The 19,642-nt window shown below is 41.1% G+C and overlaps 1 protein-coding gene across 1 annotated transcript in view; it reads right to left on the bottom strand.

The window, feature by feature from the left end:
- Positions 1-19,642, bottom strand: part of TXLNB (taxilin beta) — a 106,277-nt gene that overhangs the window by 5,519 nt on the left and 81,116 nt on the right. The window contains exons 8-9 of the mRNA XM_069234304.1: positions 19,068-19,160; positions 11,031-11,126 (exon numbers count right to left, since the gene is read on the bottom strand). Coding sequence (XP_069090405.1) covers positions 11,031-11,126; positions 19,068-19,160 — 189 coding nt within the window. The remainder of the gene's footprint in view (positions 1-11,030; positions 11,127-19,067; positions 19,161-19,642) is intronic.

The following is a 19,642-nucleotide window of genomic DNA, read 5'->3' as shown; positions in this document are numbered from 1 at the left end:
TGAATGGTTGTGTGCAGCTGCACAAAGTTCTTTCTCTTAGTGATTCGTTTTTTGCAGCATAATTATAATGATTTTTGTAATACTGAAGAGTACAGTGTACAACCACTTCTGAGTCATAGGTCCCTTTGAAACAGGACCTTCTGCCTAGCATGCACAGAGAGTCAGATAGATCTCGCAAAGCTGTCAACTTAGTACAGTAAAAAGTGATTAATATCATAGTGCAGCTGAGCGTGCATAGTTGGTACGATGACAGAACAAGCCATGAGGGAATCAATTTGGCCAATCCATTTTAAAACAGATCTCTTAGCTATCCCTTTATGACAAATTTCCTAACCGCAATGTATTTTTCATTATCCTTCAGAGCCTGAAACCACTCCTTTTCAACTAAGGCATTCAACAAATCTATCAAGTCAGATTCATCTTCCCATATATGATGCTGGTACTCTTTGTCTGAAGACCATGTGGCAAATTGGGAGGTCAAACATTTATTCTACCTTGAATGTTTTAAACACTTAATGCACATTCATTAATCTTGCAAACTACCTTTGCCACCATAGCAGATATATTGGTAGATCCTCCACCTATAAGAATGTTAATGAGAAGCATGAGGTCCAGGTATCCCACTTCCTTTTTTCATTAACCTTTCCTACTGGGAAGTCGACACACTGAATTAAATTCTTTACAGCATCTTATGTAATTTATTAGGGTAGCTACAACCAACCACTCACCCCATATGCAGCATCCAGATTCTGTTTTTGCTGTTACTGGGCTAAAAACATTATTTCAGAAATATGCTGAATTTATCTGTCGGCACTATTAGAAACTGCTATCAAGGAAAATCTCATCTTACAATAATAACTTAACAAACTGCCGCTCCATAAAGATCTGCCACTGTAAGCATGTATATGGAATACATTGTTATAATACATGTATGTATTTTCATCTTTCGTTTATCATTTATCATCCATCATAGCCAACTTCCATCTATTTATATCCAACTAAACTTATGCGCTATGTACTGACATGCTATTGTTATATACAACATTACTTGCTGAAATGCTATAGGTTGTGTGACTAAACAAATACATACATTAAAACATGCTCTTTTACAGTTAAAGCAAATATCGGAAAATCATTCTGGAATGTGTGTTCACCCCTTTATACCTTAAACAAAATGGTAATTACCTTTTGTAATACAGCTAAAGCTAACCTTAGTCCACACTGAATATGCATGACTGGGACAACAATCCCAGGCAACAAAAGCAGTGAGTGGACATGAACATTTTCAGAACTTCATCTGGTAGTAAGCCAAAGTAAAATTAACTTTGGTGAAAACTTTTGCTCTTCACCTGGTCATAATCATCTTTGACTATGAGGTATTGGTTGGCAGTCTATGACAATGTTACTGTTCAGGGGACAAACGTCCATACATATTCTAGGGTTTTTATACTTTGTGGTTGTGACAAAACATAACACCCAGTGTGCAGCATTCATTCACAATAGACATGTTTCACAACATTCTGTAAGCATGGCTTTCTAGATGAAAGTGGAATATATCCAACTTTTAACGTAACAAGCTTTACCCCAACTTTTACTCTTCTTTTGTTTAAATAATCTTACTATTCCTAGTTCAGTCCCAAATACACCATTAAATGTCATAACTTTTTTACAAACATACTGTCAGAGAGGATGTATAGTTTATATTATTAACTCTAAATGGATGATATGTTTGTAAATAATACTTAACATACAATATTTATGTCAGCCAATATTCTGACAGCAATATACTGATACCACACATAAAAGATTACTGTTAGTTCTTTATTAGCTACCCTGAAAACACCGGGTTTTTCTAGATGGATATAATTTCATACTTAGTTACTTCTATTCATTCCACCATAGAATGCTCACTCTCCTATATACAACCAATATTTGATTCCTACCCATATATGACTCAAACTACTTGATGCAAAAGATACATCCTTCTAATTTTGTTCTCTAGTTCTGTATGTCCGAGGGATACAGTTCCTATTTAGATTTCCAATTTTGTTTAAAGTGGCATAACAGTTCATGATATTATGGTGATTATAAATCCCATGCCTGCCACAGATTCTAAGAGTATATCATCAACACACACAGAACAAGTTGGCTGGTTCATGGTTTCTTTGTTGTCATGCAGGGTTATCTTGAGGTCTAACACTTCCATTCATTACTTAGGACCTGATTTAAAGTTTGGCAGATGGGGTTACTCTGTCACATACGTGAAGGATATACAGTCTGCCGCATTACGATCCCATTATTGCCTATGTAGATAGTAATACAGCGAATGGGATATCCTTCACGTTTGCAACAGAGTAACCGTATGACAAACTCTAAATCAAGCCCTTAGTCTCCTATTGTCCTAGTGTGGACTCTCCTGACATTTTGCACTTTATACATTGTTTCCTTCCGCAAGAGCAGGGCCATTTTTAAACAATTCCATGTGACTAGTTGATCCACAATGATAACACTCCGTTTCATAATATTACCTCTCTTTTTGACCATTGAATTTCCCTTTATTTTATTGTTGTCTTTGTTTTTGATCATGGCTTTAACCTGAGATGTATTCAAGCTTAGGGTTTTGGGACCTTAATCTCTTTAGCTGATTGCTCTACAATCTTAATGAGCATACGTTTAAAAAATGGGATCCCTATCCAACAGCAATATCTCTTGGGGTGATGTGCATTACAGTCTGATCATAGGTCATCTCATCAGGGCCCCGGAAGGCACATTTTCTTCCCAACATCCTCAAACCGATTGCATAAGCTTCTACTATTCACTCACAGCCTGGTATCTACAGTAAAAGTAGTGACTCTCCAATATAAAGGTCATACATGTGTCAGAGTGTTTTCTCGTTCTTTTTTGCCTCTATCTTTACAAAGAAGTCTTGCTTCTCCTCATTGTTGTCAGCATGCACAATATTGTCAAGGAGCCTTGTTTGTCTCACACCCATACAATTCTGCAGTATTGCAGAATAACTGTTTTTCTTTCTGCAATATGTTTTGTTCCACCTATAGCTTACAAATACATTTCAAACACTTTAAACCACTGTGACCATTTTTGATTAAGTGCTATTCAAATCTCTAAAATTGTATGAGCGATAGAAAGGTGTTCATTGGTGCGACCATGGTTATGTCTCACAGTCCATGACTTTCCTATGTAATAGCCTTCATTTGTCAAAAACGGTGTGTTTGACAGTACGTGTTATGCTTTGTAACACATTATGCGAGAACCGAATAGCGGTATGTTGTGGAAGTGAAATGTGACACCGGCAAAGAATAACTCAGGGCTCACTACCCTGCTGCTGCACTGGGTATGCCATAGTATGCACTTTATGGTACTCATATCCATGGGGTGATTCCTAAGAGGTGTTGGTGTAGTGGGAGGTGAATAGATGGCCCTCATCTTTGAAGAAACTTGGCAAAAAGAGCTGACAATTGGCTGGGTAATGCAAACTCATTCTCTAGCAGGCTGTGACACTGAAGAGGTTCTTGCAGGTTAGGATGTGTGTGCCACTCATCACTGCTCACAAAGATGTTTTATAAAATGTCACCATCACAGCACTTTAACACTTGCCATCCTGGAGCTTTGCTGCATACCTCACTCCATGAGGATGTGTAAGGCGAATGACTAGGCCCCTCTTCTCTCCTCAATTTACAAAAGCAGCTGTGGATTGTGCCAACACACTTCCAAATAAGTTCCTCAATGTAACATTATGTGGTGCATAACCTCCTGAGTTCCTCAGAAAAGAGCTCAAATTAGACAGTGACGCCTGAGTAACACCAATGTAGTGAATATTACAATTAGGGGTGCACTCACTAATCAAAATTTCATCAAACTGGTATTTTATGTGTGGTTCATTAAACATTTTTTGTATCAATTCTTATACAATATAGTGAAGTCCAGTTGAAAAGTCCAATCTTCTGCATATTATCTAAAAGATTGTTTATTTTCATTGACAATCTACAACTCAGCCAAAGAACACACTTCTGGAACCTTACCTATCTTATCTCAGTGCATTTATGCCCTATGTCAATTTACTTCTTTGTGGCTGAAGTTAATGCATTGCACTGGTGATTGAACACTTGTGATCACACAGTTTGCACTAGCATATTCACTTACTAACTTGGGCAAAATGTCATATCCAGATGTTGGAAATGTTGTTCTTGAACTGATCAGCCAGTGCAATTGTCATTTTGCACAAACAGGGGTTGGTGCAGGCAGGTTCAAAATTGCGTGTTCGTCTGGGCACCAAGGCAACACATGTAATTTAGCCTGAGGAGCTAACACGAAACTGGATCTTTTTAGCTTATCTATGGAACATACTGCAAAACAGAAAAAAGTGTCTGTACCATATAGCGAACCACTTCCAAGAGCAAGATGCCTGACACCGACCACTCAGATTAACATGGTTATACCCACTGGCATATATTGGTCCCTGGCCTCCTTCACAGAGTTCTTCGTCTCACAAATAAAGTAAATAGATCAATAAACTCACAGTCAAAGCCATGTCATTCTCAAACTTCATGGATATACTCCCACCAACTGCAGCTACCTTAGTAAAAGTCCTTCTTTAAAACGCATCAATCGCACTCACCTACCGCTAAATCCAGAGAGCCTCCTACATCAGACCACACACCAAAAATAATAATCTTGATCCTGCAGACTTTTTCAGCTTTTAAACACTTTCCAATGGCCAACTCAGCAAAATTGACTGAAGGAGTGGTCTTCAACTTTCTGGAAGAAAACAACCTCCTATCAAACCATCAAACAGGTACCTAACCTAGGAGAGGCATCAAATAATTCTGAAGACCACAGAGGACATAGATGGAGTTGATACGCTACACCACTTGAACTTGTCCGCAGTTTAAAAAAAACTTCAATACCATCCAAAACTGATACTAGAGTAAGTTGGCATCAAAAGTGGAATCCTAAATTGGATATTCTTCTATCTCTGCTAGAGCTCAAGCATCATCTCACTGCTATTTATATCAATTATTTTCATCAATGATGCAATGAAGCTGGATAATTTCACCATTTCTTTCCAACATCTTCCTAAACATGCTGCTGGAACTTATTAGAGTCTTCTTTCTAACCTGCTCGAGCTATGCTTAATGACACTAAAATCATCATACAGCTGGAAACCGAGAGGAACCAAGATACCAGAGGACTATAAACTGCCTCCAAGCCATTGACCAATGGATGCCGAGTAACCACCTTAAACTGAAACTTGTCCAAAACAGAGAAATTTACCTGGAGAGAATGGTGGCCATTGCAGTCTACAAAAACTACAACACTGACTGAAGTAAGGAATCTGAGAGTGTTCATGGGCTCAAGCCTTTCTCTGGTCCCCTGGGTGATCCAAGGTAGAGGAAGAGCTTTCTACACCATGGGAACACCTCAGTACATTGTCCTTCATCTTTCATCTAGGGTTCCCGTAGAAGCTCTAGTCTTCCTTCACCCTTGTCATGTCTCTTGTAGACTATACAAATGGACTCAACCTAAGGGTTAATGCACTTACTACTCTGAAGATGAAAAGAATTCAAAATATGGCCACAAGACATCTTCTGCATCTTGGCCTAAGGAAAACCTTGACGTCAGCTCTCCAAACTCTTCATGTGCTACCAATGGCCAGATGCTCCATCTTCAAAGCACTCTGCATTACCCACAAAGCCATTCATCCTAAGGGCCTTGCAAGTAAAAACTTCAAAGATTCTCACAGAAGAGAATTGTTACTTTATAATTGCAACTCAGCTGGTGGTCCACCCCTACAAGTCAAAATAATTCAATGACACCTCTTTCGTCATAGAAGGAAAATAACTTTGGGACTCTCCCACAAAGTCAAGAAAAGAAAGTAAATTCGCTGTCAAAGACCTATGTTCACATTTTGTAATTCCCATTTTTTCACCCTCCTTTAGGTCCTCCTGTATTCCAACACCCTGAATTCTCTCCGAATTTGAGCAGAAAGGTGATATGCGGGCCACTACTAGAAGCAGCACTGCCAGACATGCCAACTATCAGCACTGAATGTTTTTCTTTTATAACTTAGTGACTATGGCACTAACTGTTTTCTGTGTGCTGCAGAAAAGTATTTAAAGCTAGGGGCCAATGAGACTCAGGAATCTTGGCAGGTGAAGGACGGAACATGTGATCTTCGTTCTGTAATACATTACAAACTGACACTACAAATTATTTCTTTCTTGTGTTGTTATATTGGAATTGCTTTTAGTTTCCTGTACTTTGAATTGAATACACACTGAGGAATATTAACTAGCTAGACGACTGCTGCTAATTCTGCAGCAACAGGTGTATGGATACACTGTCACAACTACCAAGATATCACTTGTCATGTGCAATACCTTCTTTAACCAACTGGCATCCCTTTTATTTGAGGATTACTCTTGTTGGCGAAGGTCAGGGATATGTAACCCCCTCACATTTGGAATTTCGGGGTCTCTGCTATGGTTCCACTTGTCAATATTAGTCAAATTCTCCTCTCTACCGCGTATGATGAGTTGCTGTCTGTAGCTGGTCCAGATAGTGTCAAGTTTGAAAATTTGGACCATAGAAAGGACCCCAAAATTCTACATTTACGGTGGATACACATCCCGACCTCACCTACGAGATTCATTCTCAAATGAAAGGAGCACCATTCAAGATGACTTATCTGAGGAAGGGGAACTTCATAAAAGGGGTGAATTACAGAAGGAAAGACACAGTGAAAATATCATTAGCAATAATGGGTAGACTCACTTTTCAAAAGAACTACCAACAAGAAGATGGAAAATGTCGATGGACCGAGGAGGAAATGAATCATGTTTGCTACCTATAAATTAATTCTGTAAATCATTAAAGTTTTTAATGTGAAAAAACGTTGTACCGTTCTGTCCTGAAGAAGGTGGGGTAGACCAGGCAGTCCAACAAAATGCTGCATTGGCAGTTTTGTTGTATAATACCGATTAAATTGTATTTTGGCATTTTTAATGTGTAATATTGAGTGACTGATTTATGTTTTTTGTATTGATTTATTATATATTTAAAATATGGACTAATTGATTGTAAGAATAAGTGGAATACAAACATTTTTATTCATTTTATTTTAAAAAGAATAGGGACAGTCATGTTTGATGAATTATGATTGTGAGAATAAACAAGACTACGTTTTATAAATAAGTATTTTTGGGTAGCATACAGCAAATGATGTTCACTTGAATCCTCAGTGGGTTTATATAGATCAATTCTCTTCTTCATAAAGAGCAGGGGAATTCAGATTGGAGCCACAAACTGAGGGCTCAATGGCTTGTGTAACACATTCCTTCACTCCTACAATGTTGGCCAATTTCACTTTGCATGCTGGGAGTTTCATGCCAATTACTGTATTCGCAAAAGAAAACACAACCAGAACTAAAAGTGATATTGCCTTTAAAAGCCACAACTGGGTAAAGCGGTGCTCCTTAATAGTTGCAATAGGTGCAGCCAGCTGTCTGCCATTTGAAAACTGATGCTGCTGGGTCTGCTCAGGAGGCTATATTTAGCTATGGGCCCAGTGTGAGCGCGTGCATTACGACTGCTCATTTTGTACCTGCTTTCTGTGATGAAGGAAAATGACGCTGCTGCTGTGCTGTATGACTGCAGCCTCTGCTGCTACTGCCAATGCTATTCCTGATCTGTGCATCTGGGCAAACCTACCAGTCGTAGTTGTACTTGTATATTTGGATCTGTGGCTAGCATCTGTGTAACTAATTGACAATTTATCAGCGGTGGTGGCCGCAAATCTCAAGGGGAGAGACGGGGGGACAGCAGGGGTGATGAAAATAAAAAAATAAATAAAGTTACCTTCACGTATGCTACCGTATCCTGCCGCCTTGCGCTCCTCTTCCCTCGATGTGTTGTCCCTGCATTCACTAGGACACCAGCACAGGCTCCCCAGCAATCCTGGCACTGCTTTCAAGCTTAACTTAGCGTGAAAGCAGTGTCAGGATTGGTCTGAGCGTCTTGGACTGCTGCTCAGACACAACCCTGGGGCCTGTGCAGTTTCTATAGGCCAGCCAAACACACATGCGCACTTATTCAAAAGGCCAGGGCACTCGTATGAAATAAGATAAGAGTCTGTACACTTAGGTTCTTGGTCTTTGGAGAATCAATATATAATCCAAACAGAGTTAAAGTTCAGTGTCTTTATTCTTGTGCGAGGTTTTCATACATGTTCATCACATCAGAAAGATTCCATATGTGGTCATCACAACAACATCCAACAGCCAACACGTGTTTCGTCTCAGAGAAATTAATCTCATTGACTTCCTCAGGGCAAAATATAAGTAAGGTGTTAACATGAATAAATGCCTTATCCTAATCAAGTAAAACTCTTCAAGATAATGTACGATGAATAGAGAAAGAGTAGTGGGAATCACGTGACGGGGCAAAACACTATTATCCCCGAGTCTTCGTGAGGGAGTACTCATAAGTCAGCACGTATGGATCTAAAATCTTTTACGGTGCAATCTATAAACAAAACAGTTCTTTTGGGTAAATTCTTGTGTTGGGTGTGCTGTGTCTTGCTCCCCGATAATTAAGCTAGAGGTATAAGGTATAGAAGAGACACAGAGTAAGGTCTCAGGAGTGTGTGTGAAACTCCTCGGCATGAGTGCCCTGGCCTTTTGAATCAGTTTGGTTTTTCCTATTGGAGAAACACTGGAGGTGCTGGGAGGACCCTCAGTTCGGGAGCACCGTATTTACTATCTATTGTTAAAGAAATGTTTTGGTGAGATTCTGTTAGCGCCTATGCCTATAATTTTCCCCTCTTTTCTTCACACATGCGCACTTAGGTGCACTCTCTCCTCCTATCCCTTCCCTCTCCCACTCCCATAACCCAGCCCCCTCCCTCCCTTCACATGCTGCTGGCTAAGTCAGCAGCATTAAAATAAAACAATAGTATACTATTGTTTTATTGTTCTGCTGCTGGCTCAGCCAAAGGGGGGCAATGCTCCTTCGCCATTGCAAAGCCTCTGCCCTTGCAACTTATAGCTTCCAGTGGGTATTTGAGGATATGTTAAGGCTGAATCCCTGATAAATCACAATATCAGCCAAATTATAGTATGTATAGGAATGATAATATAGTATCCCCTCTAGAAACTGTTTATTATTTCATCAGTTTAGACCTTTTTGAATTATTTTGCACATTTATAGGTTGTTCTTACTGCAGTGAACTTAATTCATTTTATGCTATTACAAAGGAGATATGCCATCACTTCCTATAGTGCCAACAAGGGCAGCTCCTGTGATTTCATTGTGGGTCAACGGGATATGATGTAATTTTGGCTTGCCCTGGCATTTTGCTAAATCAACGCCTGTGAGGCTTGGAGGCCACAGAGTCCGAGGATTATACCCTTCATACAATGCTTAATTTAGTAAGGAATAAGTGCTGGGGCCCAAAGATTTACTCAGAAGCCTACGGCCAGTGCTACAGAATGGCGAGGTTGCTGATTACAAAGGATGCATAGTCTTGATTCCACCTCATGTCTCTTTGAACTCCCTGCTTTTTTCCTTATTTCACTCTTGCAGGTTCTTGGTCATCCCTGCATTCTTATTTTGTCACGGGTTTACATTGTTTTCTTCCTTCTTAATTCCCCCTTTTATGGCTTTCTCTCTCTTTCTCTGGGCACGTTCAGATGAGTTAAACTATGTGCCACTCCCTAAACATAAGGGCCCCTCCTTCAACCACTGGCTCCAATTAAGCACTGCCTCCTAAGAACTGGAATCAATTAGCTCTCAAGGATGGTGTGCACTAAAACATGCATAACTATCTCTAAATCTTCTTTGCTGCACTCCTCACATAAGCCATCAACACACTTCCAGAGACACCCTATTGACAGTCACACATAGCACCAAAAAAACTCCTATACCATCCATACTGTTTTTATACACTGAGCAACCGAATACAGCAACGTCTCGAAGTCCGGCTTCATACTCTTCTTTCTTCCACTGTAAGTGGAGGACCAGCTACATTCAACATGATAAAGACACAATTCTGCTGATCTTGCACATCATTGAAAAGCTTCCCATTTAGGCCGCCCTACAAGAGCAACCACTAAAGGAGCGTGCAGCCCAACCCAGGGGTATGAAATGGTCTGGTACCAGAATAGCTTCTGGCATAAATAGCGTACCCTAAAAATTGTTTATAAAAATGTCACTGAATTGGAGTTAATAATAGAAAATCTACACCCAATGTTTGATATTTTGTAACCGATTTTCAGACTCGGGACCTGATTCAACTGATTCACAAAGGTACACTTTCACTTCTGTATAAATTTATAGTTTTTTGGTATTCACAAACTGCGAGTTAATAGTAAAGATAGCAGAGGCTCTGTAGTCGGGGCCGAGGACTCCGTACGTAAAAAGACAGGACAGGTCTATCTAGGTATGTGCACAGTTCTCTGTCCCAACTATTACTATTAGCTCGCAGTTTGTGAAAACCAAATAAACCATAAACTTACACCAATGTGTAATATTACCTTTGTGAATCAGGCTCTCAGATTTCAGGCGATATTTCTGTATACCATATTCTGATACAGAACTGCAGGAATACAACTATAATACAATAAATAATTTCACTAAGGGAGCGCTCTAAGCCAATTCCCATTTCAGCCCCAAGTTATGGTTCCAAGGGGGCAGGTACAGTTATATAAAACATTATACAGGCTATGCGTATACTAATATGCCAGGGAAAGTGGGCTTCAAGAAATGTACACAAGATGGGATTCACCCTCTCTCAACCTGATATCCACGATTCTGAAAACACAGTAATATGAACTTGTAACTGGGCACTCACACTGTACTGACATCACGTGTATTGAGCTCAATGTAGCTTCTTCCTATTTTGTACCCTGTATTTCTGTCCCTCGCTCTCTTATCTATGAACAATTTACAAGAGCACTCTATGAAAGGGTACTAATTATTGTTATTTTGGAATAAGTGTCACAATCATTTCTTACCTCTTCAATCATGTCCAGCATGGCTTTATTGCAGTTCTCAAACCTGGTTTTCCATGTATGCGTCTCTTTTTCCAGTTTTTTCATCTTCTTTGTCATCTATGAAGTGAATAGGGAGATTAGATTTCGTGCTGCTGGTTCGAATGTTATGTATAGCGGCTCACGTTCAAAGCTGACTTGTTAGACTATATATTGAGCTTCATACGGTATACTGAGGGATAGGTTGAGGAGGGGGGAGCTGGTATCCCTGAGCTAGATCATAAGGGTACAGTCGCTAGGGAAATTAAAGCCACGAATCACTACCCTCGACACACAACACAACATATGTTATTCTTGACTTAATTGAACATGGGTGGGAGACTCATGGATTTTTTCTCATGTATCTTAATTAGTTTTTTGTGAGGTTTAATAAATGTGGCCAAAATGAAAATGCCAAGACCCAGATTTTACAAACACTTTGCGTCGGCACAAATTGATGCAAAGTCTGGAAAGGATATTTCCTTTCAAGAGCAAAATGTATTTTGCACTGGAAAGCCACTGTTTTCTCAGTGCAAATAGCACTTTGTGCTACTTTGCACCATGAGGGCATTACTTGGATAACACTTGGGCAAATGCATGCAAATACCCATAGTTTCTGACACAAAGCCATATTTGAAACGATAACCTGACTGAGCTTTGTGTTAAAAATGAATGTGTCCCTGAAGCAGGCATTAAAAGGAGAAATGTTTTAATGTTTCTCAGAATTTCACACCTTGCATATTAGCTGCAATGCACTGGACATACACAGGGCCCAATTCACAAAGGTAAACGTACACTTTTGTGTAAGTTTGTGATTTTTTCCTATTCACAAAGGTATTTTACACCTAGTATCCTTACGACTGTGGAGTCTCCGCACATAAAAAGATAGTTTATATTTGTGAATCTGGCCCTCATTGTGTGGAAAGTTTCAGAATCTGAATTTGTCTAGGCATAGGATTTTGTGCTGGAAGGGTATGCTTTTGGTTCAACTCCTATGCTAGACAGCACACACACACCTCTGTACCATGGTGCAAAGGTTGTGCTTGCCCTAAGCAGCCTTTATAATGTACCAGCACAGCAGATAGGGGCAACAGGGAATTTTTCTAATAAATAGTTTTCACTTTTCACAATGTATTACATTAACTTTGATTGCTGATTTGTGTTGCACCAAAAAAGTAAATCTGCTTCCAAGTGTTATGTGTAATTATATAAAATACTGAATCCAGTTTATTACACAGTAATCTGTACCCTTGTTTCTCAACGCATCCTGCACAAGTTTTTGCACAAACATTCTGAGTTCACTTTTCAAAGGGTATAGACTCTCACATTTACAACATTCATAAATTTCAGTCAATATTTCACTAACACACTGGACATCTAAGATATCATCCCCCATCAGCACTGTTAGAAATTGGGTTTTTGGTTGGCAGTCAGGTTACCCTCTGTCCAAGCAAGAACCCTCACTCTAGTCAGGGTAAGTCACACACAATCCAAAATTAGCCTGTGCCCACCCTCTGGTAGCTTGGCACGAGCAGTCAGGCTTAACTTAGAAGGCAATGTGTAAAGGATTTGTGCAATAAATCATAAAATACCACCATATAGCACCACAAAAATACACCACACAGTGTTTAGAAAAATATATAATATTTATCAGGATAATTGTAGGTCAAAACGAATAAAGTTGCAATGTGAATTTGTAAAGATATCACTGAGAAGTGATATAAAGTGTCTTAAGTCTTTAAAAAGCAAACAAAGTCTCTTTCAAGCACAAAGTACCTGGTTTGGAATGGAAAATCTCCTTAGAGGGCCGCAGAAGAAGAGATATGTGGAAAAATGGTGTGTGCGTCGATTTCTCCCCTGCACACACAGACTTGCGCCGTTATTTTTCACGCGGGGAAGTCGTGCGTCGTTTTCCGGTGCGCGGACAGTCTTTTTCTGTGGATCGCGGGGATTACCAGATGTCCTGGGTCTGTGCGCGGATTCTCCTGCTTGTTTTCCGGCTGCGCATCGTTCTGCGGGGCTGTGCGTCGAAGTTTCGCTCTCACGGCAGGGGTCGCGCCGATTTCTCCTCTGGAGGTCGGGCGCCGTTGTCCTTGCGAGGCCGTGCAGCGAAGTTCCGGTCGTCCCCAAGGCGTCACATCGATCAGCGTCGGTGTGCGGCGTTTTTCTCGTTGCGGAACAAGCTGTGTGTTGAAAATTTCGGCGCACGGAGCGTCCAAGTGAAAAAGAGAAGTCTTTTTGGTCCTGAGACTTCAGGGAACAGGAGGCAAGCTCTATCCAAGCCCTTGGAGAGCACTTTCACAGCCAGACAAGAGTTCAGCAAGGCAGCAGGCCAACAGCAAGGCAGCAGTTCTTTGTAGAAAGCAGACAGGTGAGTCCTTTGAGCAGCCAGGCAATTCTTCTTGGCAGGATATAGTTTCTGGTTCAGGTTTCTCCTCCAGCAAGTGTCTGATGAGGTAGGGCAGAGGCCCTGTTTTATACCCAAATGTGCCTTTGAAGTGAGGGAGACTTCAAAGAATGGCTAAGAAGTGCACCAGGTCCCCTTTCCGTTCAATCCTGTCTGCCAGGGTCCCAGTAGGGGGTGTGGCAGTCCTTTGTGTGAGAGCAGGCCCTCCACCCTCCCAGCCCAGGAAGACCCATTCAAAATGCAGATGTATGCAAGTGAGGCTGAGTACCCTGTGTTTGGGGTGTGTCTGAGTGAATGCTCAAGGAGCTGTCAACCAAGCCCAGCCAGATGTGGATTGTAAGCCACAGAAAGATTTAAGTGCAAAGAAATGCTCACTTTCCAAAAGTGGCATTTCTAGAATAGTAATATTAAATCCGACTTCACCAGTCAGCAGGATTTTATATTACCATTCTGGCCATACTAAATATGACCTTCCTGCTCCTTTCAGATCAGCAGCTGACACTTAAAAAATGTATGAGGGCAGCCCCAATGTTAGCCTATGAAGGGAGCAGGCCTCACAGTAGTGTAAAAACGAATTTAGGAGTTTACACTACCAGGACATATAACTACATAGGTACATGTCCTGCCTTTTACCCACACAGCACCCCGCTCCAGGGGTTACCTAGGGCACACATTAGGGGTGACTTATATGTAGAAAAAGGGGGGTTCTAGGCTTGGCAAGTACTTTTAAATGGCAAGTCGAAGTGGCAGTGAAACTGCACACACAGGCCTTGCCATGGCAGGCCTGAAACAAAGTTAAGGGGGCTACTTAAGTGGGTGGCACAACCAGTGCTGCAGGCCCACTAGTAGCATTTAATCTACAGGCCCTAGGCACATATAGTGCACATTACTAAGGACTTATAAGTAAATTAAATAGTCCAATCAGGTATGATCCAAAGTTACCATGTTTACAAAGGGAGAGAGCATATGCACTTTAGCACTGGTTAGCAGTGGTAAAGTGCGCAGAGTCTAAAAGCCAGCAAAACAGGGTCCAAAAAGTGGAGGGAGGCAGGCAAAAAGTTAGGGGTGACCACCCAAAGGCATGTCAGGTCTAACAAGGACCCATTATTGATCACTAAGTCCACGTTGTGCCAATCAAAGGGCCAAGGCAAGGCCTATGTGAATTCATAGATCTTTTGCCATTGCCAGTTCACAGTATCCACCCATGTCCTTCTTGTGACCATGACTGACACACTCTTCCATCCCAATTTCATTCTCTGTGTTCGAGTGTTAAGCCAACGTCCACCCACTCCACAGCTGACTCCATGCAACATGGGTAAAACATGTTTTTTATCTGCCTTGCAGTAAAGTGAGTCTACCTGAAAGGTGTGAGGAACGTGATAGCAATTAAATTACAGGACCTTTAGGTGGTTTTACAGAGTCCCAGGCCTGGCAAGTACCACATATAAAGGGTTAGACTAACACATTTTAGTGCTGCTGTCTGCATCACAGCACTAAAATACACTAGTTACACATAATTACTAGCTCCTCTGTGCGGGAAGCTGTGTTGAGTAATGTAAACAGCAGCTAGCGTGCATGCTGTACTGCCTCAGGTAGTTATTAATAGCCAGGCCTAGGGCGAGGAGAGGTAACTAGTTGCTTTGAAAATAGTCCTGGGATCGGCTAAGCTATTTAATTTATAAATAATTGTATCAGTGAGTCGTACTCCCCCAGCCAGGCTGTGAAGTCTGTTTGTTATTCCCTGCTGCCAGCGAGATGATGCTCAGGTTGGAGGGAGGAGTTAGTTGGAGCTGCAGCTGAGACTGTGCACTGAGTCGCATCTGGGGTAAGTTAAGATTGTGGATGGGTGTTCATGATGGAGCACAATAGAGAGCTCTGGACTAACGATTTGTAGTGAGAGCTTTTCACAATGCCGATCAGTGGCTTATAAGCATATTTGGAGAATCTACTCTTCCAATCAATGGCTTCTTTACAGAGCACATAGTATGATAGTTATATATGCATGTGTGTGGTGTGCTCAGTTTATGTACATCGTCAGCATCTCACCCGAGGCTGCAGAAGAGACCTGTTTGGGAGAAGGCATGAAAACCTACTAAGAGACACCATATGATGCATTACCTACTACGGCCACAGAAAGCCAGGAGAGAGGACAGCTCCTCTATTATTACTAAATGCAGGGCTGCCCTTGCCTTCTGCGTTCTGGAGTATAGTCTGGAAAGAGAGGAGAAGATGACCCTGAACCTTCTCAGCAGATAGCCTAGTGGGTTTTTGAACATACTGTAGAGGTGCATGAACTAATGACCATAGGTGTGAATCCCTGCAATAAGGTATGCAGGGATACTCAGGGAAGGACGGAGCGATCCAAGCCTATGTTTCTTCTGCAGATAGTTCAGTCGGTTTATGCACCTGTTACAGAGGTAAAAACCTCTGACCATGTGTTTGAATTTCAGCAGGGTTCTGTCAACCCTTAATTATTCATGTGTCTGCCTTCCCATTTACCTATATAAAATGTTGTTGGCAACTAAATATGTAAGTTACTTTGGTCTGAGTATATTTTAAGAATATAAATAAAGAGCACTAACACTTCCACAGACCTAGTAATGTTCAATTCACAGATTTATATTTTCAGAATTGAAACATTAATCACAACAAAATGATTGTTATTATTAGGTGATCTGATACTGCTAACAATCATTGGCAATAGCAATAGGGTTAGCTTATTTTAGGCATATTTTGATTGTTGTGTAATATGTCTGGATAGCGTAATAAAAAAATGAACAGAAAAGCACTGTGAAAGAAATCATCATTTTAGCCCTGTTCACCCCAAACTTTTCTGACTGATACTGGCGGTAACTGACTCTGACTCTGCCTTGGGCTCTGCTAACCAGGGCCAGTGCTCTGATCAAAAAGGTATATGGTACTTAGGTATAAATATAATTGGCAATGGCAGTTTTTCCTGCTGTCATTTTTAAAGGCAACCCTGCTTTGCAGGCTGTCTTCGAAAGTAAAATATATGCAATCGACATTATAAAAGATGTTTTATATTCCCTGGAGAGGAAAAAACTGCCCAATTTGTGTTTCCCCATTGTAGATACGTAGAGCCAAAGGCTAACATTGGAATATTTGATATAAGTATAAATATTGCTAGCAAGGAGCTAAAAAGTTTCATTCAAGGGCTCAAAAGATTGGCAATGATAAATCCAACAAGGTGCCACTGTTGAATTAATCATAACTAATACAGAAGAGAAGTTATATGACTTTCTTTTCTGTGGGCCCCATTTCATCCTTCTAACAGCCCCTCCTGAATGGTCAGCCTTAACAGGCTTAACCAAGCTGCTTTGATGAGGTGATAAGTGACCTGCACAGAGCAGAGGTTATCTGGTGGGGGAGCTGTGCAGCTGCAGAGCACATGCCAGAAAGGGGGCTGGGAAAATCAAACTGGGATTCAAAGAGAAGAGGACAGTAAGGAATACCAGCCAGGCCTACCCCCCTGTTCCTGTACCCCCCCCAGCCAGATGGCAGGCCCAGGAATGGAATTTGCAGAAGGCCTGAAGGGGGAATGTTAATGGGAATGAGCCACACCAGTGGGTTTGATTAGCCAGGTTTTGCTCTACTGGACAGGAATGCACCATCTTGAGTTTGTAAATGTGCAGTGCTTTGCGGGAGACTATGCTACACTTTGGAGGAAGCTGTCATTTTTTTGGGTGGCACCCCGTACCTCATTAGACAGGGGTGCCTCCCTGCTTTTCACACCAGATGATTGAATAAATATATGAGAGCTGCATAGCAGCGCAGATCTGCTGTCTGAAACTACAAGGAGAAGAAGGACTACCCTGCTGGAACCCTGGTCTGTACCACAAAGGATTGCACTCCGAAGGACTGCTCTTGCTGCACACTGGGAACTGCAGCGTCAGAACTTTACCCTTCTTCTAAAAGGATTAAGGAGTGGACTCTCTGAAAGTAGCAGGTTAACAGAACTTCCCTGTACCATCTCCCTCAAGGAGTCCCCAGCCTGGAGTGCATCCAGTGGACTTTTAAGGATTTGGCCAGGTGCACTTGGGAATTGTAGCTCCAAACTTCCAAGGGCTGTCTCAGAGATTCTTGGATTTGTGTTTTGGACACTTTGAACCATCAAGGGGAACTTCAGGAAGATGTTTGGAGACGTTTTGAGCAAATTTTGGAAAAAGCTCCATCAGGTGACCGACCTGTTGACGAGAGTTAAGCTGCAGAAGACGAACTGCAACCTGGCCTGAATTCCAGGTATGTCCCGCTGAAGCTCTAGAGATTTTCCCCGTCGATGAGACTTCCAGGGGTTGACCAGGGTGTAGGTTAGTTACCCATCACTGCCTGATGACGAGAGAAAAAGCTCCAGAAAAACAACTAAGTTGGAAGGTAAAACTTTGACCAAGGCCTCCTGCACAGTGTATCCAAGCAGGGCTCCATCACGGTTGGCCTCAAACTTTGACTTTGTCCCATGTCAAGCGCAATCAGGTGTTCCAAGCTGGCGCTGTAGGTTTTCAAGCACTGGAAAGTGTTTAATCTTTAAAAAATCTTTTCTCTGGTCCCTATATTGGATCTTTTTTATTTTGGTGTCATTTGAAAGGTAAACAGATTTCCTATTTTCATCAATTGGTGTGGGATTTTTATTGTGTGTTACCTTTTTAATTGCTTGATGTTTTCAAATGATTTACATACCTGTCTCCTAAGTTAACCCTGCCTGCTCACAGCCAGCTACCAAGAGTTGCGCCAGGGGATAATGTATTGAGACCTTGACTGGACCTTATATTGCGTTAGTGGCCTTATTGCTAGTGGAAGGTGCACACTCACCACTACTAATAATCAACCTTCCAACAAGCACTAAAATACTGGTCTTTGATGTGCTTTACTCATGAGTAAGTGTCACTCGAAGTGTCTCACATTGACAATACAAGGCTTAAACCACTCCTTTACACTAAAAAAAATTCTGCCAAATTCATGGAAGTAGAAGTAGCTCTTCGAGCCTTTCTTGAAAAAAGATTCATTGGGTCCAGCTGCAGGGGGCACAAAAGGTATAGACGTGGGCTAGTAGACCTCAAAGCTCTTCTAATCAATGGGAGCGGCGGTACCACCAGTATACTGGGCATTGTGCAAGTCAGTGTAGAATATGTCACATAGGAAACATTTTAGCATTAAAAGAAACACATTTACAGACGTTATTGCAGGCATATTTTTCACTGCAATAATGAAATAGAGAGGGGTGATTTATCCCAATCACACCAACATAAGACATGCTTTCTCTGCTAGCTAATGTGATTCATGGATTTATGAATAGGGTATAACACATGTCAGTTACAAAGTCTCTCTCTCTCCGCATCATACGAGCTGAAATTATGCCTAAACTTTATAATACCTGCTGAGGCACTTTTTGGCACTCCAAGTACTTTGGTGCCATTTTAAAATGTACACATGAAATGATGGTCTTGCTTGATCCAATACCTATTAAAATATGTCTATCAAGATCCACTGTAGCAAGAAATCCCACTTTATTGGAGTATAAATATGACAATCCAGCAGTGAGACAGTTAAAGCTCTTAATTGAATCCAAGTGGTAATCCAATGATGAAAGTAATACTCACTTTGTCCATTTCCTGCTTGAAGGTACTGAAAACCTCATTACTTTTTGCCAAAGAACCCTGGAATTCTTCAAACTTCTCAGAATAAAGAGCAATCTGTGTATAGAATATAAAGTTATATATGGTAATTTTGTACTTTCATCCTTAACTTGAAATTCCGCTCATGACATTAAAAGAGATGTGTTTGATATGGCCTCCGACAAAGACTTCTTGAGAAACACACCACAATAGAATTCTTAACAATCCCACCACAAGAGTGCTTGAAAGTCATACTGTGATTGAATGATGAATGGTGAATCATACACTTGGATTCATTCATTGGGTCATAGCAAACCCTATGCTCAGCATATATGTCTCTACTTCGCACTCCATTTGTTGCTCCAGAATCTACACAGCACCCAGCATTACAGAGTGTCATGGAGTTTCATGAGTTGGTATTCTCACTCAGTCCTGTCTTACTGCATCTAAGTGCTCTACTCTCTATTTCATGAACACAGCACCACTTTCTGTAGTGAAGGACCTCTTGCTTACAGCTTCTAATATCAGCCAAACTTGTCCTCTAAATAAATTGGGTACAA

This window comes from Pleurodeles waltl, chromosome 5, assembly GCF_031143425.1.
Source record: "Pleurodeles waltl isolate 20211129_DDA chromosome 5, aPleWal1.hap1.20221129, whole genome shotgun sequence".
Lineage (NCBI taxonomy): Eukaryota > Metazoa > Chordata > Amphibia > Caudata > Salamandridae > Pleurodeles > Pleurodeles waltl.
The sequence above is the reverse complement of the archived record's forward strand: the minus strand, read 5'-3'. Positions and strand labels throughout refer to the sequence as shown.